The 26,532-nt window shown below is 41.9% G+C and overlaps 1 protein-coding gene across 1 annotated transcript in view; it reads right to left on the reverse strand.

Moving 5' to 3' along the window:
• Window positions 1-6,882: 6,882 nt before the first annotated feature.
• CPN1 (carboxypeptidase N subunit 1) overlaps window positions 6,883-26,532 on the reverse strand; it is a 28,281-nt gene continuing 8,631 nt past the window's right edge. Inside the window, exons 3-9 of the mRNA XM_032608534.1 lie at window positions 25,245-25,400; window positions 22,705-22,887; window positions 21,376-21,487; window positions 19,613-19,752; window positions 17,675-17,774; window positions 9,999-10,117; window positions 6,883-7,160 (exon numbers count right to left, since the gene is read on the reverse strand). Of these exons, the coding sequence (XP_032464425.1) occupies window positions 7,002-7,160; window positions 9,999-10,117; window positions 17,675-17,774; window positions 19,613-19,752; window positions 21,376-21,487; window positions 22,705-22,887; window positions 25,245-25,400 (969 nt within the window). The 3' untranslated portion in view covers window positions 6,883-7,001. The remainder of the gene's footprint in view (window positions 7,161-9,998; window positions 10,118-17,674; window positions 17,775-19,612; window positions 19,753-21,375; window positions 21,488-22,704; window positions 22,888-25,244; window positions 25,401-26,532) is intronic.

Here is a 26,532-nt window from a genome sequence, read left to right on the forward strand (position 1 = left end):
CTGAAGACAATGAAATCAAGAAGTGGAGAAAGATTCCAGCCCACATAACTGGGGCACCTGGATCCAGCCGTGTCCGAAAACCCTTCTTATAAATTTTTAGTTATTTGAACCACTAACGGTCCCATCTTTAAACTACTGGTTCAGAAGTGCTAGTCTGAGATGAAATGTTTACTGTTCCCTAGCAAAATGAGAAAAATAATTTCATTGATAACAGTTTTTAATTCTGAGATTATATCTTTCTAATTTGGGGCATTAGAGAGTTTATGAATTCATGGTGATGGTAGATTGCAATTATATTTTTCTATTAGTCCTTAATAGAAAGTTAGTCTAAAATAGAAAGTTAGCAGACCCTTTATCTATCCCTCGGTCTTAGTCTGCTCCAGCTGCTATAACAAATTACCAAGACTGGGTAGCTCAAACAACAAACACTTATTTCTCACAGTTCTGGAGGCTGGGAAGACTGAGATCAGGATGCCAAGCATGGCCAGGTTCTGGTGAAGACCTGCTTCCTGGCTTGGAGATGGCCTTCTTGTAGCCTCACGTGGCAGAGAGAGTGAAAGAGCTAGCTCTCTTCCTCTTCTTATAAGGACACCAGTGCCATCATGCGGGCTTCCCCCTTGTGACCTACTGACTTTCCAAAGTTTCCATCTCCAAATACCATCACGTTAGGGCTTCAATGTATGAATTTGGGGGGGACACAAACATTCGGTCCATAGCACCTTCCATTGAAGAAATTTCTTTTTAAACTGTCTGTGAAATAAGTCTGCTATAAACTACAGTGTATGTAAAATACTATATTTGGATATACAAAAAATAATAGAGTTGTGATCCTTTTATTTCTCAGTTTATTTGTACTTCAACTGAGTCCAGAAAGAATTTAAGGAAATTCACTCGACTCCTTTGATCTAATGCCCGGGATGGACTCTTTATTCCGAAGGCCTCAATCTGAAAGGAAGTCAAAGAGGCCTTTCCTCCCTCCTCCTGTGGGGTAGGCATGGATCCAAGTGATGGTTTTATCTGCCTGCTCCCTGGGGCTGTGCAATAAGAAGCGATGTGTCAGCAGAAGTAGGCACCACCCCTGAAGGCTTCTCCTTAGCTGCCGGTCACCCATGTGGCAATGGCTCCAGGTCTCTTGCTTCTAGGTGAAGCCACATCCCACATGCAGCAGGGCCCTTGATGGGGTGAGGGCAAAGGTGCAGGGAATGTGTGGGAAGTGAAGAGAATGAAGGTAAGAGAGGGTAAGATCCATGAGGGGAAGGGGCGTGGGCAGGAACAGTAAGTGCAGAGGGGAGGAATAAGAGAAAGTGAGAGGGGAAAAAGCCTTTATACATAGTGGAATTTAACTTTTGGGAGGAGGGAGAGAAGTGATGTTTGCTTAGGCATTTGCCTAGGAGGAATGTTTACTCAGGCTTAATAGCCAGAATGAAGTTAGTGTTAAAGTGAAGTAATATGCTAGGCAGAAGGTGGGCATGACAGAGTGTTGGTACAGGGTGTGTGTTGGGAGTCTGTGTATTAGACAAATCATCGCACCACATATGTGAAGATGATGCTCCAGACACATGAACTTTGACTTCTCCCATTCTGATGGCAGATTTGTCCCAAACCAGTGTGTTCCACTTTCTCAATCCTTGTTTTTGAGATGGCTGGTCTTGTTAGGGGTGTTTTCTGTGGCCATGGAAAAAGTGAATCTTATTGGCTCACTTATGACTACACTAAATGTGGTTTGCATGCTGTGCTGTGTCTTGGACCTATGCTGGGTTAGGCTTCTAGGATGTTAGATCATAGATTGGGAAGCTAAACACACAAACACAAACACACACACACACACACACATCCTTAGACCCAGGAGATGCAGCTGCTCGAAGCAGCCAGGCTCTTTCCTGCTGCAGGGTCCTTGGCCTTGCTACTCCTTCTGCCTGTACTTTTCATTCCTATTCTTTGTAAGCCTTTATTTTTCTTATCCTTTGTATCTCAGCCCAAATACCACCTCTTCAGAGAAGTCTTCCTTAACCATCCTATTTCCAATAGATCCCCTGGCATCTCCTCTCTCAGTACCACTTCTCAGCTAGTAATTCTTTTTATGTATTTGTTTAACGAACTTGTTTTATTCTTTGTCTCTCCCTCAAACCCTCAGAATCCAAATAGGTAGGAACCGTGTCTCTCTGGTTTACCACCATCTCCCTGACTCTTAACACAGATAACACAGGGTCTGATTCATAAAAGGACTCAACTATCTGTCAGATGAATGAACTGCTCTGAATCCATATCTTGGGTCTTTCGCAGATAAAAACTTGACACCGCTGTACTGGGATCTTTTTGTTTTAGAATAAAATTTCCAACTGGGAGAAATTACGTTTGGCTACTTAAGAGGGCTCCTGTTCCTGCTTTTCCTTCAAAGTGTCCTGAAGGTGGGTAGAAAAGTTTAGGATGTTACACACTGTTTATTGATTTTCGCTCTTTGGGAAGGGTAGAAGAGCCTCCATTTAAAGAAGAGTTCTGTCTACAGCGTCTCTGGACATGCTTTAAATTTTCTCTTGCTTTAGTATTTGTGCCAGTGGTACATCTCCACAATCTAGTACCAAACAATTTGGTGCAAATAATGGGAACTGCTGTAAGCAAGAAACTACAGTTATCCAGAGGCTGAAGTCCCTGCTGTCAGAGACATGTACTCTTGAACTCTTGACTATACCAGCCATCTTATTTAAAAAGAGTTGTATGGTTTTATTTTTTCCCTGTTCTTTGTTTCACATACATTCTATGTGAGGTAGAAGCATGGCAGCCATACCACTCCGTAGGGTGATCACAATTGGTTATTTATGTTTTATTGGTTTATATCCTAATCTACAAAACAATTTGAGATAGTTTGTATATTAGTTTTCTATTATTGTGCAACAACTTAGCATAAATGTCGAGGCTTCAAATGGCACGAGTGTATTATCCCCCGGGGTTCTACTGGTCAGGGGTCTGGACGTGGTTTAGCTGGCTCCCCTGCTGCCATCTCACAAGGCTGCACCCAAGTGTGGGCTCAAGCTGATTCGAGCTGTTGACACAATCCATCTCCTTGTGGGTCTATAACTGTGGCCCCATTTTCTTGCCAGCTGTTGCCTGGCACCACTCACATCTCCTAGGGGCTGCTTCTCTTCACAGGCAGTTCACAACCTATCTGTCTGCTTTCTTCCTCCCAGGCCTGGGAGAGAAACTGTCTGCTTATAAAAGGCTGGTCAGTTTAGGTTAGGTCCACCCAAGATAATCTCTGGTTTGATTAACTCAGAACCAGCTGGCTTGGAACCTTGATCACATCTGCAAAATCCTCTTGCCATATAGTGGAACATAAGTAGGGGAGTGATATCTTATCACAGTCACATCCACCTGCAAGGGGAGGGATTATACAAGGGCAGCAGTCATGGGGACTCATTTTAGAATTCGGCCTACCATAGTTTATAATAATAATTTTAAAACTGCATGCTCAGGGGCTTCCCTGGTGGCGCAGTGGTCCGCCTGCCGATGCAGGGGACACGGGTTCGTGCCCCGGTCTGGGAAGATCCCAAATGCCGCAGAGCGGCTGGGCCCGTGAGCCATGGCCGCTGAGCCTGCACGTCTGGAGCCTGTGCTCCGCAATGGGAGAGGCCACAACAGTGAGAGGCCCGTGTACCGTAAAAAAAAAAAAAAAAAAAACATGCTCAAAACTATACTAGATAAAAGAAGAGAGGAGAGGATGAGGAAAAAATCTGAAAATAATCCTGGAATTATTCACTCAACAAATATGTTTGCTGTGTTTATATATACCAGGCACTGTTCTGAGTGCTGGGCAGAGTAAAATGAAAAGGTAAGGTAGTCACAGCTTACCAGAGCAGAAACTTCTTCAGGCACCAGTACCAGGTCCAACAGTCATTAGGTATCATCCTGTCTGAAAATTGGGAATTCTCCTATCTAGTCACATGAGGAAAATCACTGTGTCAAAAAAAATCTTCAATCTGGAAGGAAAAGTGCTAGGAAGAATATGGAACACACGAAGACCTTCCAGCACATGAGATTTAAAAAAAAACAACAGAGAGAGAGAAACAGAATAGGCTGGGTTCAGCTCCTCGGGACCTGCCTCACTTCCAAACTCCCCTTTGCACCCCTAAGTCCATGATGTCCCTGTCAGCCTCACTGGTTTACAATTGACTAGTTTGAATGATAATCCTCTGAGGGTCCAGGGCAGGAGCTGCCTTCCCCTCCCTACTGATTTATGAGAGTCTCACCTTTAATTCCAAGTGAAGGTAGATATTATTTCCATTTCTTTTTTCCATATGAGTAACCATGATTCAGAGAAGGTAAGTTACCTGTTCAAGGTCATGCAGCAAATAAGGAGCGGAGCTAGGATTAAAACTCAGGTCTGTCAGAGTCCAAAATCCATGCCCTTAACTACAGTATTCTACCCCTTTGGGAAACATTATCTATCTAGGCTGGCATTTTGTACGGAAGACCTCCTCTCTAAAATAAGATCCTAGACATAAAATAGAAAGGCTCCTGGCCAGGAGAATGCTGGACTCAAAGTTGGAGGACGTTCCTTCGTGTTCTCTGAATCCTGCCCTCTCTCTCCGCCCTCAGCTCTGATTTCACATCCTTTCTCCATATTGAGAAATTTTTATACGGTCACGGCCAGATCCTGTATTTTCCATATAATATTCTGTCCGTATTATCACCTCCTGCTTGGGTGAATTTTACTCAGGATAGTCTTTAAGGTTTGGTTGAAAACCTGCATCTCCTTTAGTGCTTAAAATCCTCAGGATGGCAGGCTGGGAGGGTCTGAATGAGATGGCTGCAAATCTTGAAGAGGGCAGTGAAGCCATCGGGGGCTGACAGGAAGCCCTCTGGGTAACTCATGAGTTGCCTGGTGGTCCCCACCCCTGTTGCTCAGCCCCAGTTTGGGCTACCTTCTCTCACCCGGCTCTCAGCAGCCTTCTCACTGAGTCAGCCTTGCCGCCGCTCCAGCCAGCTCTTGAGGCCACAGCCAGGGTGATGGCTCTACATCTGATTCTGTGGCTCCCCTCAGTGGAACCCTCCGACGGCTCCTTGTTCTCCTCAGGATAAAGTCCAAGCTCTGTAATATGGTTCAAAGGTCCTGCATGGTCTCGCCCCTCCCCACCCCACTGGCCTCTCTGGGCACCTCACTCACTCCCCCTGTGCTGAATTTCTTGCAGCTCCCTAAAGGCCGCCCTCCCCAGAGCCTCCAGCCCTCGGTACTTGCAGTCCCCTCAACCTAACTCTTGCTCCCCCATTTCTCTCCCCCTGGCCAATGCCTATTTATCTGACCTTATTACATCTCACCGTAGACTTCACGAACTCTGATATGCCTTTCCTGATCTTCCCAAGACTATGGTAGGGCCCTTCGCACAGTCTCCCCATCCCCCTGCCCCAGAGTTCACTGCATCACAGCGATTATCACAAGGCAATGTAATGACCTATTTGTCTTCCCAACTAGGTCACGGCAGCCCTGAGATAATGAGCTGTATCTTATTTCTCTTTGTATTCTCTGCATTTATTGAGAGCAAGGACTCAATGAATGTCCCCTGCATGAATGAATGAGTAAATGAATAAATAAAAGCATACGGTTGGGCCAGAGAAAGCACTGTGACCATACTTTGCAAACATCAGCTCTGCTAAATGGCTATGTACGAGGGAAGGTGAAATCAAAGTAAGTGATATTCAGACAATCTGGAAAAATCGACTGCATATGGCAACCTCAGGCACAAAGTCTCACTGAATTGAAAAGAGCCCTCTCAAGTAGCTCCTTCTTTCTAACAATAAGAAGGGAACCAAGGGATATGGGATTAAAATTGGGAAGAAAGAAAACATCACCTGAGGAGAGAATTTCCTTTTTAAATGGGAAAAGGCATATTTTTCTTCTGTTTCCCTTTTAACCGCAGATTGAGAGATTGCTCAAGTGACAAAAGTAAATCATGTGTTACTCCTGATCTTGAATGGCCTCCTACAGAGGGTGGACTGTCACAGCTAGAGCACCTCTTGTTTTCTGGTGGGTGTGGGAATACTTGCTGAGAGCAGCTACTTTGCTCAATGTTAAGAAAGGTCTGGGTGAGTTAGAGGCTGGGGCGCCAGTGGGGGAGGCTGACAAGGTGGGGGGAGGTAGAGCAAGTCAGGGGAAATGGAGCCTCTGCCCTGTCTCACTGAGGCTCCCTGAAATGGGTGATGATGGGTAAAGAACCCCCAGCAAGCCCTGGGGACAGGGTACTTGGGAACCCCAGCATGCCCAGTGGAGGTTTATGAACTTGACTGATGTGTGATGAAAGACTACCCATGCCTTCAAAATCTTCAGTGACATCTACTTTGCTTAATAACACTTTTAGTACAGATGGGTTCGTTCTGGAGAACTCAGTGGGGTGGAGAGTGCTGTGTATCCCTGGCAACAGGGTCAGGACACAGTCATTCCACAGGGGCATCTGCATTACACTTATACGCCCAGAAAATGTTTGAAAGATGCGTATTATTTAAAATGCCCATGTATGAAGCAGTGGGACTAGGTGTTTGTGTCTGAAATCCTTTTCTTAATAAGAAACTACTGGCTCTTGTTGAAACAGTCCTCTGGGATTTCAGAATTGGTCACCTGGTCTTGCTATGTAATGATGGATCATTTCAGCCTTTCAGCCTTTCATCCAGAAACCTTCATTGGGTACTTACTGTGTTGCAGGCTCTCTGCTAGACTCTAGAGATAGTGACTAACCAGCCAGAACCAGTCTCTGGACACAGCGTAGACTGGCATAGAGCCTGCTGGACCTAAACCATACCCTCAGAATCAGAAAATCTTACTGAACACCACTGCATGTATGTACTGCTGCATCAGAGGGTTTACCCCCTGGAACAGATGGAGACCATTCTGAGTTGTTCTGAATATGTTTATATTTAAATATGTCTCAGATAATAAAATAGAAAGAATGCTTCATCTGGTGTGAGAGTGGGAACAAAGCCTTTCTAAAGTGTTGCCCCGGGGACTGTGGATTTCAGGCAGGGACTCTCTGGGACTGTTTCACCATCATCTCTTTTTTCTTAGCTGCCCGGGGCTGTACTTTCTTTGGTAAGACTCTGCCTCTATGCCCTGAGTTGGGGCCTCTCCTCTTAGGGGCTGCTGGAGGGGTGCTTCTCTTGAGTTGGAAATTAACCTGGAAAAAAGAAAAAGAAGCTAGGAGAGCACAGGAATCAGTTTTCCATTTCCTAGGATTGAAATTGTCGGAAGACCAGTTTAGACCTTGTTTTACCATGGTTCCGGGTTCTGAGGACAAGGGACCAAGGAGAATATCACAGCAACCACCCAGAGCAGCATTGGTGGTGTCATATAGGCTTGGCTAACATTCCCCTCAAAGTGGCACATAATCACTGGTGATACACAGGGTATATCGACATGAACTTAATGTACATTTATTTATTTGTAATAGAAAAAATTATATCTACACCTCAAACCGTGATTTTACCGATACTGTTGTTCAGCACAAGAACTAAGATTGATGGTGCCACAATAATCCCCTTTATGCTGGCTCTGTGAATCATAGGCGTTGTGCTCAGGAACGCCAAAGAGTGCCTCAGACCTCCAGAGCTAAACTTTCTGTCATGATTGTTTGGAAATAGAGACAGTAGAGATGATATAGATTGTTAGTATGGATTCTTAAATTCCCAGTGTCCATGTGCATTAATGTACTGTTTCCAGCAGTACATTGAAACTTCCCTTCTGGCCGTGCACACAGAGGTAAAGATGCTTCTGACTGACAAGTGTGGGATGTGCTGGCTGTGCAGAAGCCATAGAGCTGTCCCAGGAAGGAAAAGGCGAGGGTGTGGCACAGTGTTCTAACCACACTCCCCAGAGGCATCCTTGGCTTTCAGGCCCTGGGAACAGTGTGAGCTGCTGAAGCCAGAGGGGAGTTGGAAAACATGTGACAGACAGACCTCTTCACGGGGTTATTTCTTGCCCCTTTCACAACAAACCACAGCCAGCTTTTCTGCTAGCTCTCCCAAAGCGGGAGAAATCAGAGCCAATTAGTACTATTTCCTATATAGTAATATAAGGATCAAGAAAACGAAAGAAAGAGAGAGAGAGAGAGAGACAACAAAATGAGGGGAGGACAGAGGAAATTAAAGGAGCGGGACATCTGGAAGGCAGTGGGGAAAACCAAGGGGAAAACACTGGACTCTCGGAGATACTTTAAAGAGTTTTAATAGCAGCATGAAAACCCTCTAGTAAATGATCTTTTTTCTTTTCCCTCAACCAAATGGATCTCTGCTTTAGAATGGGAAAAGACTCAGCTGGGATCAATAAATGTATTCTGAGTTGTGACTGTATCTGAGAATTGTATCCAAAAGACAGATTTTCCCCCCTCTGAGTTATATTTGATACAACGATGTGTTATGTTAATTAATTTAAAGGCTATATGACAAAGGAGATGAGATCTTTTGAAGCAGAATTTGTTACTTAAGAGGATTTGTCCTTGTTTGAATTTGCAATTGAATAGACTTGCATGTAGTGCAAGACTTCTGTAAGCAGCTGCATAACAGTCGTTTGATTTTAGCGTAGATGAGGAGCAGGGGGATAACAAGAAAAAAGGGAAAGAGGATGCATTGGTAAGGAAATTGGGACCAGGTAACAGGCTGCCAGGGAAGAGTTACTCTGTTCTCTGCATCTGCAAGTAGAAGTCGTTTATATCCTGCGGGAGATGGGAGTGAAGGGGAAAGGGGGAACTGTCTAGAAATTTCAGAGGAATTTTCAAAGGATTTAAGGAGCTCTTGACCTTCATCCTTGTGTTAAAATAAGGGATTATGAACAGAGGTTGTGAGCTTAGCTCGAGGCCCTGTAACAGACTGGCTAAGAAGGCAGTCCTGAAAGCCCCACAGAGGCTGGAAACACAGCTCCCACTTACTCACTGTGTGGTATTGGACAAGTTACTTATGTTCTCTAAGCTTCACTTTCCTCAGCCACAAATGGGGATATGTAGATCTACCTTACAGGATTGTTATGAAGGTTAAATGAGATAATTCTGGAAAGCTCTCAGATAATGTCTGACACATAGTGGCTGTTCAATGAATAGTACCTATAACTATTTGAAAAGGCAAGAAACTTGACTGCACTGACTTAACAGGGAAAGGGGAGGGAGGGTCTGCTAAGCTCTTGGGATGTATAGAGAAGGAACAGGACAGACTGAGGAGGGAAGACCTGACATGAGAAAAAGGTCCATAGATGCTCATTAACCAGGATGGCATCATTACCTTTTCCTCGTTTGAGAAACCAGAGGATTAGTGTCCATGATCTTTGAGCCTCTTTGCCTCTGAGATCACGATCTAATACGACCAAAGCTAAAAAGGTCCAGGCTGTAGATCAAAACAGTTCTTTGCTTCTCATCCTATCTATAAAAGAAAGCCTTTCGGAGAGCTGAATATTGGAGCGCAGCTGGCTCTTTGCTGAGGTGAGTGGAAAGCAAGGCGGCCCGGGCACATGGGCATCAGGAGGGGGCAGAGTGCCATCTGGTGGTAGTCCTTGCTGACGGCGCAGAACAACGTAAGCCTGTGTATCTAGGCAAGGTCTCTGGGATTTACGAACTAACATTTGTTGAGCACTTTCTACATATAAGTCACTGTACTAAAGGCTTTACATGCACTTTCTCATTTCAACCTCTTGTGAAGGAGGCACTATTATTACCAATTTACAGAGGAAGAAACTGAGAATGAGAGCGATCAGGTAGCTTGTCCAAGATCTGTGGACAAATGAGCTGGATTTAGAATCAGGTAGTGTTTTAATCATTATGCTATGTTAGAAGGAAAAGGAAAAACCAAAAGGAAGTGGGTAAGGATGTAATAGGAGAATGACAGAAGAAAAATTAGCACATGAGAGCAATGAATATTTTTTTAAATGGTGAAAGAGGGAAGCTTGGCAAAGATTAGAACTATACAATCGATTATTTGTAACTCTGTATAAGTGATCTTTACAGTGCTCTGTAAAGGTCAGCCTAACTCACCAGTTTGGGTTCCCCAGGACCCACCGTCACACTCACTGTCTCTGGGTCAAACCTGGGTGCTGTGGCAGTGACAGTGTAGGTACCTGGAAGCAGCAGCCGGAAGTAATCTCCATGGTCACCTAAAAGTCACAAGGATATAACTCAGTCTGCTGATGAGAAATCTGCCCCAGGTGAGGCCTTGATATGAAAAAATGATCTGAGGGTTTTAGCTGACCACAAGCTTGATTTTTCTTAATAGCATGATGAAACTGGCAAAGATCTAAAGCAATCATAGGTTGTCATCACGTTGTAAGAGCATGGGCCTCAGGTCCTGGGAAGCAGAAGTTTCACTGTGCTCTGCACTAAGAGTACTGTGTTTAATTTTAGACCCTGTATTTTAACACAAACTCATGTCCAGTAAAGGGTTACTAGGAGAAAGGCCGAAAGATTTATGAATGTTTTGCCTGGTAAAGAGACTAATATGAAATCTCTGTTTCAATGTTTGAAAAGTCATTGTGAAGAAATGACATCTACTTAAAGAAATAATGAGGACGGGGGCAAAAACTTTTTTGACAAAATATGAGCTACCAGAAAAGAAATGGATTGCTTTATGTCGTGCAGTGCACAACCCGCACCAATGGACATGGTCTGGACAGCCAGCTGTCAGCGGTGCTGTATGTGTGCAATCTTGTATTGAGTGGGGGTGCTCCACTAAAGGTCTGAGTTTGAGAACCCTATTTCTAATATTTCTTCCACCACCATCAAAAGGGGAAAATAAAATTGAAAAGAAAGCCTGTTTCTCATGGCAGGGATGTAGCAGTTTGGCTAATGACTTTATATCTCTTTAGAATAAATTATGACTGTGCCTTTAAATTTTCTTTTAATTGTACAGCAAGGAATAATTGAAATAAATGCAATCAAGAATGAGACAGATAATAAATAATGAGGAAGTCTCTTCTCTGCCCCCTATTAAATGTAATTTACTTTAAAATTCTTTAGCAAAAGCAGTGTGTTTTAATGCATATGTTGGATACTTTATTATACCCTGGGGGCTGTCATTTTCTTTAATTAGGGGCTCACACCCAGGAGTGGTTAGCTAGCATTGTACCGGAAAGGCCCAATTCCAGATGCAGCTGTTATAAGGGCTTCAGCTATCCTTTTATCTCTTAGCAACACTGGATGCTTTGCTAAGTAGCATAATGAACGTTAGCAATGAGTTTTTCTGTTACTGAAATGAGTAATTTGTCAATTTCGCATAATGGGTGTTGGAAATGGACTCTTATTGGAGAAATTGGTGATATTCAATGTATGTTGATTGGCTAGAATGAGACATTCCCCACCCTTGCATGAATAGGGTATAAGAATCTACAGGCGGTCAGAGGGCAGACAGCAGAAGCAAGAAGAACTACAATCCTGCAGCCTGTGGAACAAAGACCACACTCACAGAAAGACAGACAAGATGAAAAGGCAGAGGGCTATGTACCAGATGAAGGAACAAGGTAAAACCCCAGAAAAACAACTAAATGAAGTGGAGATAGGCAACCTTCCAGAAAAAGAATTCAGAATAACAATAGTGAAGATGACCCAGGACCTCGGAAAAAGAATGGAGGCAAAGATCGAGAAGATGCAAGAAGTGTTTAACAAAGACCTAGAAGAATTAAAGAACAAACAAACAGAGATGAACAATACAATAACTGAAATGAAAACTACACCAGAAGGAATCAATAGCAGAATAACTGAGGCAGAAGAATGGATAAGTGACCTGGAAGACAGAACGGTGGAATTCACCGCTGTGGAACAGAATAAAGAAAAAAGAATGAAAAGAAATGAAGACACCCTAAGAGACATCTGGGACAACATTAAACGCAACAACATTCACATTATAGGGGTCCCAGAAGGAGAAGAGAGAGAGAAAGGACCTGAGAAAATGTCTGAAGAGATTATAGTCAAAAACTTCGCTGACATGGGAAAGGAAATAGCCACCCAAATCTGGGAAGTGCAGAGAGTCCCATACAGGATAAACCCAAGGAGAAACACGCTGAGACACATAGTAATCAAACTGGCAAAAATTAAAGACAAAGAAAAATTATTGAAAGCAACAAGGGAAAAATGACAACATACAAGGGAATTCCCATAAGGTTAACAGCTGATTTCTCACAGAAAATCTACAAGCCAGAAGGGAGTGGCATGAAATACTTAAAGTGATGAAAGGGAAGAACCTACACCAAGATTACTATACCCGGCAAGGAACTCATTCAGATTCGATGGAGAAATCAAAAGCTTTACAGACAAGCAAAAGCTAAGAGAACTCAGCACCTCCAAACCAGCTCTACAACAAATGCTAAAGGAACTTCTCTAAGTGGGAAACACAAGAGAAGAAAAGGACTTACAAAAAAAAAAAAAAACCCAAAACAATTAAGAAAATGGCAATAGGGACATATGTATCAATAATTACCTCAAATGTGAATGGATTAAATGCTCCAACCAAAAGACACACACTCACTGAATGGATACAAAAACAAGACCCATATATATGCTGTCTACAAGAGACCCACTTCAGACCTAGGGACACATACAGACTGAAAGTGAGGGGATGGAAAAAGATATTCCATGCAAATGGAAATCAAAAGAAAGCTGGAGTAGCAATACTCATATCAGATAAAATAGACTTTAAAATAAAGAATGTTACAAGAGACAAGGAAGGACACTACATAATGATCAAGGGATCAATCCAAGAAGAAAATATAACAATTATAAATATATATGCACCCAACATAGGAGCACCTCAATACATAAGGCAACTGCTAACAGTCTAAAAGAGGAAATCGACAGCAACACAATAATAGTGGGGGACTTTAACACCTCACTTACACCAATGGACAGATCATCCAAACAGAAAATTAATGAGGAAACACAAGCTTTAAATGAAACAATAGATCAGATACATTTAATTGATATTTATAGGACATTCCAACCAAAAACAGCAGATTACACTTTCTTTCAAGTGCGCACGGAATATTCTCCAGGATAGATCACACCTTGGGTCACAAATCAAGCCTCAGTAAATTTAAGAAAATTGAAATCATACCAAGCATCTTTTCTGAGCACAACGCTATGAGATTAGAAATGAATTACAGGGAAAAAAACATAAAAAACACAAACACATGGAGGCTAAACAATACATTACTAAATAACCAAGAGATCACTAAAGAAATCAAAGAGGAAATCAAAAAATACCTAGAGACAAATTACAATGAAAACACGATGATCCAAAACCTATGGGATGCAGCAAAAGCAGTTCTAAGAGGGAAGTTGATAGCTATACAAGCCTACCTCAGGAAACAAGAAAAATCTCAACTAAACAATTTAACCTTACACCTAAAGGAACTAGAGAAAGAAGAACAAACAAAACCCAAAGTTAGCAGAAGGAAAGAAATCATAAAGATCAGAACAGAAATAAATGAAATAGAAACTAAGAAAACAATAGCATAGATCAATAAAACTAAAAGCTGGTTCTTTGAGAAGATAAACAAAATTGGTAAACCATTAGCCAGACTCATGAAGAAAAAGAGGGAGAGGACTCAAATCAATAAAATTAGAAATGAAAAGGAGAAGTTACAACAGACACTGCAGAAACACAAAGCATCCTAAGAGACTACTACAAGCAACTCTATGCCAATAAATTGGACAACCTGGAAGAAATGGACAAATTCTTAGAGACTGAACCAGGAAGAAATAGAAAATGTGAACAGACCAATCGCAAGTAATGAGATTGAAACTGTGATTAAAAATCTTCCAACAAACAAAAGTGCAGGACCAGACGGCTTCACAGGTGAATTCTATCAAACATTTAGAAAAGAGCTAACACCCATCCTTCTCAAACTCTTCCAAAAAACTGCAGAGGAAGGAACACTCCCAAACTCATTCTATGAGGCCCCCATCCCCCTGATACCAAAACCAGACAAAGATACTCCAAAAAAAGAAAATTACAGACCAATATCACTGATGAATATAGATGCAAAAATCCTCAACAAAATACTAGCAAACAGAATCCAACAACACATTAAAAGGATCATACACCGTGATCAAGTGGGATTTATCCCAGGGATTCAAGAATTCTTCAATATATGCAAATCAATCAATGTGATACACCATATTAACAAACTGAAGAATAAAAAACCTATGATCATCTCAATAGATGCAGAAAAAGCTTTTGACAAAATTCAACACCCATTTATGATAAAAAGTCTCCAGAAAGTGGGCATAGAGGGAACCTACCTCAACATAATAAAGGCCATATATGAGAAACCCACAGCAAACATCATCCTCAATGGTGAAAAACTGAAAGCATTTCCTCTAAGATCAGGAACAAGACAAGGATGTCCACTCTCACCACTATTTTTCAACATAGTTTTGGAAGTCCTAGTCACAGCAACCAGAGAAGAAAAAGAAATTAAAGGAATAAATATTGGAAAAGAAGAAGTAAAACTGTCATTGTTTGCAGATGAAAAAAAAAGAGAGAGAATCCTAAAGATAACACCAGAAAACTACTAGAGCTAATCAATGAATTTGGTAACGTTGCAGGATACAAAATTAATGCACAGAAATCTCTTGCATTCCTATACACTAACAATGAAAGATCAGAAAGAGAAATTAAGGAAACACTCCCATTTACCATCGCAACAAAAAGAATACAATACCTAGGAATAAACCTACATAAGGAGGTAAAAGACCTGTACTCAGAAAACTATAAGACACTGATGAAAGAAATTAAAGATGATACCAACACATGGAGAGATATACCATGTTCTTGGATTGGAAGAATCAATATTGTGTAAATGACTATACTACCCAAAGCAGTCTACAGATTCAATGCAATCCCTATCAAATTACCAATGGCATTTTTTACAGGACTAGAACAAAAAATCCTAAAATTTGTATGGAGACACAAAAGACCCCGAATAGCCAAAGCAGTCTTGAGGGAAAAAAGCGGAGCTGCAGGAATCAGACTCCCTGACTTCAGACTATACTATAAAGCTACAGTAATCAAGACAATATAGTACTGGCACAAAAACAGAAATACAGATCAATGGAACAAGATAGAAAGCCCAGAGATAAACCCATGCACCTATGGTCAACTAATCTATGACAAAGGAGGCAAGGATATACTATGAAGAAAAGACAGTCTCTTCAATAAGTGGTGCTGGGAAAACTGGACAGCTACATGTAAAAGAATGAAATTAGAACACTCCCTAATGCCATACACAAAAATAAACTCAAAATGGATTAGAGACCTAAATGGAAGACCAGACACTGTAAAACTCTTAGAGGAAAACATAGGAAGAACACTCTTTGACATAAATCACAGCAAGATCTTTTTTTGATCCACCTCCTAGAGTAATGGAAATAAAAACAAAAATAAACAAAGGGGAGCTAATGAAACTTCAAAGCTTTTGCACAGCAAAGGAAACTATCAACAAGATGAAAAGACAACCCTCAGAATGGGAGAAAATATTTGCAAATGAATCGTCAGACAAAGGATTAATCTCTAAAATATATGAACAGCTCATGCAGCTCAATAGTAAAAAAAAAACAGCCCAATCCAAAAATGGGCAGAAGACCTAAATAGACATTTCTCCAAAGAAGATATACAGATTGCCAAGAAGCACATGAAAAGCTGCTCAACATCACTAATTATTAGAGACATGTAAATCAAAACTGCAATAAGGTATCACCTCACACCAGTTAGAACGGGCATCATCAGAATATCTACAAACAACAAATGCTGGAGAGGGTGTGGAGAAAAGGGAACCCTCTTGCACTGTTGGTGGGAATGTAAATTGATACAGCCACTATGGAGAACAGTATGGACGTTCCTTAAAAAAGTTAAAATAGAATTACCATATGATCCAGCCATCCCACTCCTGGGCATATACCCAGAGAAAAGCATAATTCAAAAAGACACATGCACCCCAATGTTCATTGCAGCACCATTTACAATAGCCAGGTCATGGAAGCAACCTAAATGCCCATCGACAGACGAATGGATAAAGAAGATGTGGTACATATATACAATAGAATATTACTCAGCCATAAAAAGGAACGAAATTGGGTCATTTGTTGAGACATGGATGGATCTAGAGACTGTCACACAGAGTGAAGTAAGTCAGAAAGAGAAAAACAAATATCATACGTTAACGCATATATGTGGAACCTAGAAAAATGGTACAGATGAACCAGTTTACAGGGCAGAAATTGAGACACAGATGTAGAGAACAAACGTATGGACACTGAGGGGGGAAAGCAGGGGTGGGGGTGGGGGTGGGTTGAATTGGGCGATTGGGATTGACATGTATACACTGATGTGTATAAAATGGATGACTAATAAGAACCTGCTGTATAAAAAAATAAATAATATAAAATTCAAAAACAAAAAAGAATCTGTGGGACTTCCCTGGTGGCGCAGTGGTTAAGAATCTGCCTGCCAATGCAGGGGACATGGGTTTGAGCCCTAGTCCAGGAAGATCCCACATGCCACGGAGCAACTAACCTCGTGAGCCACAACTACTGAGCCCGCATGCCAGAACTACTGCAGCCCGCATGGAGCCCGTGCTCTGCAACAAAGAGAAGCCAGCACAGTGAGAAGTTCACGCACCACAACGAAGAGTAGCCACTGCTCGCCGCAACTAGAGAAAGCCCGCGCACAGCAAGGAAGACCCTACGCAGCCAAAAAAATAATAATAATAAATTAATTATTTAATTTAAAATAAAGAATCTAGCAGGCCCTGAAGCTCTTACGGATTCCAAAGGTTGGTTCCCTATACAGTCCTGGCTCCAGTCACTGGGCTGGAGGATTCTGGTGTCTGATGCTTGACTGTGGGGCTACAGAATTCTGCCTTTAGAACGTTGTTGCCTTTGCCTTGAATGAACTGTTCATGTAAGACGTGTTGGGATCACCTTAAAGAATATAAGTTATCACCTTAAAGCTGAGATTCATCTAGTTTAAACAGACTGTCTGAGCTGTAAGATGCCTGCTTGGTAAAGCCTGCACGGTGAAATGTGGCTGAGCATGCTGGTATCAAGCCTGGGGGAGGGAGGCAAATCTCACCTGCTCCTAACCACTGGGAGCTACTGCTCTACATTAAAAACCAAACAAACAACCCCAAACCTGATCAAATTGGGCTGGGGCAGTTGGCAACACCATTGTGCCGTGAGATATTCTGTACCATTCTAGAAGGTTCCAAGTTGGCTCCGAGATCTGCCCCCACCATCAATCTTGCCCTGCAGCGAGCCTATGGAATGCCTTTTACTAACTTTTCCCTGAACGGAGGTGTAGAGAAATGCCTGGCTCAGGGACAAGACTAAACATCAGTTTTACAGTCTTTTTTTTTTTCTAGCCCATTCCACACCAGTATGTGAGCTATTAATAACCTCAAACCCAGGAAACATCCCTAACAAAGCTGTATGAGGCAGTGACTCCTGAATGCTGAGAGAGATGTCACATTTACATCTTCCTGGCCCTTGCCTCTTAATTCCTGTCCTCAATCCTGTTATCCTTCCTTCCTCCAATCTACCACCCCCCGTGTCCTTGATGTCCCTGCTGGTCTCAGTGGCTTACAAGTTGGCCTCCTGATTAGGCTGAAGACGGTGAGGGAGTGAAAGCTTCCTTCTCACCCCACTAAGCAGTGGCCACCTACCTGAAGTGACATCATGGTTAATCCCACTGACAGAAATGACAGCGTCCGCAAGATTATTATAATTCTCATCCCGCACCATTCCCTTGATGCCTTGGTGTACCTGTAGGAAAGTTTATAGTGCATAGTTATGCTCATAAAACCTTTGTGCTGTGTTTGAGAGTCCACGAAGCCCTTTCCCATGTGTTTCTGCACTTGATCTTCACAAAGATTATGGTGATAGACCCTTGACTGGTCTCTCTGGTCTCATCCCGATCCCCAATAATCTCAATAAAGCAGTCAGAGTGATCCTGTTAAAATCTAAGTCAAATCATGTCACTAATCTACTTTCTATCTCTATGAATTTGACTACTCTTGATATCTCATATAAGTAAAATTATACCGTATTGGTTTTTTGGGGGACTGGCTTATTTCACCTAGCATAATGTCCTCAAGGTTCATCCATGTTGTAACATATGACAGAATTTCCTTCTTTTTTAAGGCTGTATGCCCATTGTGTATCTATACCACATTTTGTTTATCCCTTCATCCATCAATGGACACTTGGGTTGCTTTCACCTTTTGGCTACTGTGAACAATGCTGCTATGAACATGCATATACAAATATCGCTTTGAGATCATGCTTTCAGATCTTCTGAATATATACCCAGAAGCAGTTTTGCAGGATCATATGGCAGCTCTATTTTTAATTTTTTCAGGAACCACCACACTGTTTTTCATAGTGGCTACACCATTTGACATTCCCACCAACACTGCACCAGGGTTCCAATTTCTCCACATCCTTGCCAACACTTGCTATTTTCTGTCATTGCTTGTAAATTTGTTTTTCTTATAGCAGCCATCCTAATGAGTGTGAGGTGGTATTTCACTGTGGCTTTGATTTACATTTCCCTCAGGATTTTGAGCATCTTTTCATCTACTTGTTGTTGGCCTTGAATTTGCAATTGTGACTTCATCAGGGAGCCCCTTTTCCCCTAGATATCTTTGTGGTTTACTCCCTTACCTCCTTTTTTTTCTTTTGCGGTACGCCGGCCTCTCACTGTTGTGGCCTCTCCCGTTGCGGAGCACAGGCTCCGGATGCACAGGCTCAGTGGCCATGGCTCACGGGCCCAGCTGCTCCGCGGCATGTGGGATCTTCCCAGACCAGGGCACGAACCCGCGTCCCCTGCATCGGCAGGCGGACTCTCAACCACTGCGCCACCAGGGAAGCCCGCCTTACCTCCTTTAAATCTGTTTAAATGTCACTTTCTCTGTAAGGCCTTCTTCATAGCATTTTGCATTTAACATGTTATGAAATTTATTTTTTCTTTATTGTCTGTCTCTCCTCACTAGAATATAAGCTGCATATATACAGAGATATTTGTTGTTTGTTTACTCTTCTTTTTAAAATTAATTAATTAATTTGTTTTTATTTTTGGCTGTGTTGGGTCTTCCTTGCTGCGCGCAGGCTCTCTCTAGTTGCGGTGAGTGGGGGCTACTGTTCGCGGGCTTCTCATTGCGGTGGCTTCTCTTGTTGCACAGCACAGGCTCTAGGTGCACGGGCTTCAGCAGTTGTAGCACTGGGGCTCAGTAGTTGTGGCTTGTGGGCTCTGGAGCGCAGGCTCAGTAGTTGTGGCGCCCAGGCTTAGTTGCTCCGCAGCATGTGGGATCTTCCCAGGACAGGGCTCGAACCCATGTCGCCTGCATTGGTAGGCAGATTCTTAACCACTGCACCACCAGGGAAGCCCTGTTTGTTTACTCTTAATCCCGAGCATATAGTACAGTCTCTGACAGATAGTTGTGCTCAACAATGTTGAATGAATTAATTTCACTGGTAGAGAAGCTGAGATCTATTGTAATGAGTCAGAGCAAAAGTCAGACCTGAGTCACACAAAATACCTTGCCTACCATCAGAAAACACTTCCCTTTCTGTAACCAGGAGAGTTAAAGAATGGGATTTACCTGTTCCAAGAATTGAATTAGGGCTTCCCGATTACTCAGCCACTCGCGCTGTAATTCCTCTTGCCGCGGAAACTTGTCACAACTCAGTTCCAGCGTGATCTCAAAACAGTTGGTATGGAGGTAATTAAAGTCTTGCATTCCTAAGGGAAAGAGGGCGGTGGCAGATTTGTACGATCAGGTTCCCAGCCAACACCCCATGCCAAATACAGATTGCTGGGGCTTAACCCCAGGGTTCTGATTCAGTATGTATTCAGTGAACATTTACATTTCTAACAAGTTTCCAGGTGATACTGACGATGCTGGTCTAGAGACCATACTATCATTTTGATACAAACTTCATGATCTTGGAATTGCACCCCTTTAATTTAGGGTAATTATTCTCAGTGGAGGCAGTGGGTCATGCTTTCCCAGAGGATGGGAAGGGAAAGGGAGGAACAGGTATAATTCAAAAGAGTATATTTTATATTTTAAATTTGGGAGGGGGTACTTATTGCTTTCCTAATGCAAACTAAAGAAGGTAAAGTTCAATCTTCTTGCCTTGGCTTAAATTAACAGTAAACTATTGGTAGATATTGGTAGATGTAGTAAAGTGACAAGGAAGATGATTCTTAAATCTGTTACCTAGTCTTATAAACTTCCAGTAATACATAATCCTACTTGATGTTCCACATGAATATTAAAGGTAAGGTGTTTTAAAAAAAATTATCGTATTTGTTTAGTGATTTTTAAACTTTCCGTAACAAAAGGTAATAAATGTATATCTGTCTCTGAAAAAAAGAAATCTTCTTGCCTTGGGTTCAAGTGAGTTTTCAGCCATGATAAGTCTACCACCTTCCCAGTACATTATGACTCCCTCACCTTCCTCCTGCCCACTCCCCATAGGACCAGCCATCAGCTCAGCCCTCTCCAGTGAGTTTTCTACTACCTGGGCTCTGACAGGTCAGATGTGAGAAGATGGGGAAAGACTGCAACATGATTCCTAAGAGAACCTGGCTTCCTGCTTCAGCCTCCTCGCTAACCTTAGGGTCCCTATCTACTGAAGGTCTGTGAACAGAGGTTCTATCTTGACCCTCAGTGATGGGAAAAGCCCAGGGAATAGAGAGAGAAGCCTCTTGCTGGAGGTTTCTGCTATGTTACCAATGGCCACTGTCCACAGCAAACCCCTTCTGATGGGAGATGGCTAGGCAGGGTACAGAGAGCACATATCAGAGGAACTGTTTGTGTCCAGGCCAGCATCTCTCTTTCTTTGGTATGTGAGGCATACCTCATGTTACTACGGAAAAACCTTAACATCTATAAACCAGGCATTTCCAAATCCTCTATGTGCTTTATTTAATACTTACATCAAAATTACAATGCAAGTAGTGTTATTCTTAAAGTACAGATGAGGAAACTGAAGCACAGAGAAGTTAAGTAATTAGCCTGAAGCCACATAACTGGTGAATGGGCAAGCCTGGTTTCAGCCCAGTGTTCCCTTAGAACCCATGCTCTTAACCACTTGACTGCATTATTCCCTTCCTATGCCCTAATCCACTATGTAAACCACCAGTTTTAACGGACCACAAGGTGTCCAGACCTCCATTTTAAAGAATCACAAGATGATGTTAAATGCCAACTTAAGACTTCCCATTTTTCAGATCTCTACTTGGATGCAAGATAGCATTCCTGTCATTTCTCTGTGAAAAAGAATGATAATTTAAAAGGAGAAACGCACCCCATTCTACTTCAGCTTACAGCACTCTTGTGCTTAGCACTCTTCTTACCCTTGCTGAGAGAATACCACGAAGCCCCATTGGTGATGCCATCTGGGAAGTAATCCCCACAGTTCCAACCTTGGTGCATCCATCCATGTGCATAGGAGTAGACCTTGGCCAGCTACAGGTAAAGCAGGTGGAAAACGACCTTGAATATCCCCAACTCATGTGGCAATGCTCATACTCAGAAGCAGGGTGAGGCCAAGAACCCCACTAGGTATAACAACTGATTATTTGCTTTAGTGAAAGAAAATACCAGAAGGAATAGAGAGATGGGGTGTGTGTGCGTGGAGTGGACTAGAGTTAGGAGACCTATCTTCTGATTTTCCCACTATCTTGGGCCTAAATTTCTTCAAGTGCAAAGTGAGGGGTAGCACTCGATAATGTATAAGCTCCCTTCTAGGTGTACCTCAATGAGGTGTACCTCATTTTCCAGCCGAGTTTTATAAGAGAAATCAAGAAGCAAGAAAGACAGGGCTTTGTGACAAAAAGAATTATGTATCGGGGGTGAGAGATGTGTGTTGGAAAGAGAGGAATATATTCAAAATCTCTATAATTCTCTTTCATTACTATTTTATAATAGTGGACAAAATGAGATTACTAGAGAAGAAAATATGATAGTATACTTGCTTTGCAAAGCAACAACTGGTGTTATTCTCTGTGTAATTCATTAACTGTTGAATTAATAATGTTATCATTATAAGGGAATTCCCTGGCAGTCCAGTGGTTAGGACTCCACACTTTCAAGGCTGGGGCCCAGGTTCGGTCCCTGGTCGGGGAACTAAGATCCTGCAAGCCACGAGGTACAGCCCAAAAAAAGAAAAAAATTGAGATACTAAGTAATGTTATTGTTATATTAATTGTATATTATTAATAATATTAACTATAAAGTAACTCATCTGTTAATTTTATTCTATTGCTGTTTTGAACTATTATGTAAACCTTTTTCATGTGCATGGTCTATTTTTCATTAATATAGCCATATTACCATAAAACCGTAAATTAGAGCCCCCAAATTCACATTTAATGCTCTAGCTTACCACCAGCACTATTAGGCTTTTGGCATATTTCTTGCTTGTCATTAGCTTAAGTATTTTTAAAAATTTTGGTAACTGTACTGTAAAAAGCTTTCCTATTTATTTACTTTTTCATGAATTTATGGCTTATCACTCAAAACAAAATGTAATATACTAGATTGTAAGCTCTTAACGAGCAGGAGGTGTTTTCAATCATTTTCTGTTCCTTCACTCCTAACAGGGTCCTGTGTTACTGATTTGACCTCAGTCACACGCCTAAGCCCCAAGTTCCTCTGGCTGGACAGGCAGCCATTCTGCATACCTTCTGAAAAAGTGTGTCATCAGGCGTGGGGGTATTGGCAGTGCGGCGGAAACCTCGGACCCGGTGCTCAAGGGACTTGTCATATGGGTAATTGGCCACCACTGCCCCTCCATGGAGATTGGCTGAAAGGACAAAGTTGAAGGAGCGGATCCACTGGATCACTGCCTGGGTCTCGGGTTCCACCTGAGGAGAGATGAGAGCTTGGCGGTGAAGCTGCAACTGAAGCCAGATGGCTGTTTACATGAGTTTGTCGGGGTGTGGCCTGAGAGGATGGCATGTCGGAATAAAGCAAAGAGGATCCTACCAGATAGAAGTGCAGATGGGGAAATTTTGATCTTTTGTGTGATAGTTTAACAAATTAAGTGAACGGAACACTTGTTTAGAATGAAATCTCATATGGAAACCAAGTATTCAATAGCTAAAAGGAGGTCATCTAGGGCAGTGAAACGATTGTGCATGATGCAAAATGGTAGATACACGTCATGATACATTTGTGAAAACCCACAGAATATACAACATGAAGAGTGAACCCTAATGCAAACTATGGACTTTTGGGTGATGATGACAAGTCAATGTAGGTGCATCATTGTAATAAATGTACCCCTCTGGTGGGAGATGTTGATAATGGGAAGCAGGGAACATATGGTAATATCCTGTACTTTCCGCTCAATTTTGCTGTGAACCTAAAACTGCTCAAAAATGAAGTCTATCAAAAAGAGAGAGAGAGAGAGAGAGAGCAGTTTGAAGAGGGGTAACATAAATTGGAGAGCGCAGAGTCCCAGTTTGGCCTCTCTCTGGCAACAAAAAAGGGTCCTCCAATTTACCCACTGTTCCAGTAGCTGCTGGAGCTCCTCTGTAGGAATTTAGGGTTCTAGTAAATATATCTGAAAATTGTTGGTTTACAGCAATGGTTTTCAACCTCCTCCTTCCCCCAACACATCTGCTGTGTTGTTGACATGTAGAATGTTCTCCTGTGGTCATACCCAAATTTCATGAATTAGACATACTGCAATATGGGCCAGTCTTGGCTAAGTAGTGAGATTCCACCCATTCTACTGCAGATTTCTATTGCAGCTTATATTGCTAGCGAGCGACAGTATTCTAAAGAAAGCCTTGAATCTACTGGACTTGTAAGTAAATAATTTACAGTCTTCACTGTTTTTCCTCCCCTCAAGATGGATGTGCTTAGAGGTTATGCGGTGTTAATGTGTTAACGGCTCGTCCTGGACCAAGGGTCAGATGTGAAGGCCTCCATCTTTTCTGTTCCAAGGGAGACTGAATGAATAATGTTGAGTCTCATCCAATCAGAATGGATATAATCCCAAAGGCACCAGTCCAGCTCTGTGACCAGGGCTCAGATTCTTTAAAGCAGTCCTTTCTCCATGTCCTAACCCTCCATCCATCAGAAGGAGGCCAGCCTCTCACTGTTCCTGGCCCCTCAAGAGCAAGAGGGACTTCTCATTGTCTTTTTTCCTTCTAAGATGCAGACAGAGGGCCAGTGGGAGTTTAGTTGTTACTGGCTCAATTACCTTATTTTATGTAGACAAGTTTAATAAATAAGAACATCCTTCTGGCTGGATATGTCAACGAGTGCAAAGTTATTTTTGATGTATTATTTCCTTGAGCCAAGAGCACAGCTGCTATCCAAAATCTAAACATGTCGGCATGACTTTTGCTTCAATTCCAAGGGGAAAAAAACTGATAAGATTCCATCTAGAAACTCCCAATATAAAGCCTTCCACCTGCTTTAATTTTCTCTCCCCAGTCTCTAAGTTTAGATACTCACAGAGAATGTTTAGAACTAGCCCACACAGTGTAAGAAACAGGGTGGTGGTGATGCTTCAAGGATGACAAGAGTCATTCCCAGGAACAGGACGACTGTCAGGCTGAAACCATTCGCATTACCAATGGGGGCAAGAGGTCTGGGAGCATCAGATAGGATCCTTTGATTGAGAAAGTAAGGGAAATGAGAATATGGTAAGGTAGTCAAGGGTCATACAGAAAGAGAAGAAGAAAAACTTCTCTTCTAAGGGTGAGACTCCCTGAACCTCTTTCTCTAGCTAGTTGTTGATAAGCGTACAATTCGTCACATGCCAGAGAGATTTCTCTTTAGAATGCTACAGTTCTCTGTCAACAGTGTAGTGCAGTAGAAAGGATGTCGGATGAGGAGTCAGAAGACCTGGGTTTTAATCTTGAGTCCACCAATTACTAGCTGTGTGAGTTTAAATGATTTTTTCTATAAGTGTTATCTGTAAAATGGGGGTGGATAACACTGCTTGACGCATTGAACACTGCTTGATCATTTACAATGATCAACTGAAACACTAGCTGAGAAAGAATTCCATAAAATTATGAAGTGCTGTGCAGCGGTATGATACCACTTTCACCTCTTTTGCCACTCTCACCACTAACATCAGATATCATGTGCTCAGGGAAGGGCTCTACGCTCAGGGAGGGAAAAAATACAAAGAGGCGAAGATTCAGGGAAGAAATTCCAGATGCTGATTTACCTGCTTCTGCTTGCAAATTTTGTCTTATACCTGATTTTTCCAGTTGTCTGGAAGGGGTAAGTGGTGGTTGGGGCCTCCGTTCTTCTCATTGTAGTAGATGTAGGTATTGAGATCAGGGAAGTTGCGGTTCAGGTCCACTCCATTTGCATTGTTCCTGCCAACCAGATACCCAGAAATGTCCCTGTCCTAGTGGGAAAAGGAAGAAATAAAAGGTGAAAGTTTCAGACTGAATGCTCTATTTGAAGAACACTGTATAGTTTTTTTTTTTACACATTAGCTCGATCTATCAAACGATGTAGCATTTTCTCCTTTAACTCATCCAAAGTCCCAGTGGCGTGGTTCAAGTTTCCCTATAAACCACGTGCTGGAGGCAGAGATCCCAGGAGAAGCTCTAACAAAAGGAGGGTGTTTCAGGATAATGGGAACCCCTATTTTAAAAAAATTGTTTATGTCTATTTAATCAGAATGACAGAGATATGTGCAGCGAGAAAGTATAATTTTTTCAGTTATATATGTATTCTTTTCAGATTATTTTCCATTATAGGTTATTACAAGATATTGACTACAGTTCCCCAAGCTATACAGTAAATCCTGTTGCTTATCTATTTTCTGTATAGTAGTTTGTATCTGTTAATCCCATACTCCTAATTTATCCCTCCCCCATCCCTTTCCCCTTTGGTAACTATAAGTTTGTCTTCTATGTCTGAGTCTGTTTCTGTTTTATATAAAGATTCATTTGTATATTATTTTAGATTTCACATATAAGTGATATCACTTATCACTTACAATATTTGTCTTTCTGTCTGACTTACTTCACTTAGTATGACAATCTCTAGGTCCATCCATGTTCCTGCAAATGGCAATATTTCATTATTTTTTATGGCTGAGTAATATTCCATTGGATATTTACACCACATCTTCTTAAACCAATTGTCTGTTGATGGGCACTTTGGTTGTTTCCATGTCTTGGCTATTGTAAATAGTGCTGCTATGAACACTTGGGTGCATGTATCTTTTCAAATTAGAGTTTTCATCTTTTCCAGATATATGCCCAGGAGTGGGATCACTGGATCATATGGTGGCTCTACTTTTAGTTTTTTAAGGAACCTCCATACTGTTTTCCATAGTGGCTGCACCAGTTTACATTCCCACCAACAGTGTAGGAGGGTGGGAACCCCTATTTTTTAAAAACGGTTTTATTGATATATATAGCTTACATACCACAACATTCATCCATTTTAATCGTACAATTTCAAGAATTTTAGTATGCTTACAGAATTGTGCAACTTTTACCACAATCTAAGAATACTTATATCCC

The sequence above is a fragment of the Phocoena sinus genome, chromosome 16 (assembly GCF_008692025.1).
Source record: "Phocoena sinus isolate mPhoSin1 chromosome 16, mPhoSin1.pri, whole genome shotgun sequence".
NCBI lineage: Eukaryota > Metazoa > Chordata > Mammalia > Artiodactyla > Phocoenidae > Phocoena > Phocoena sinus.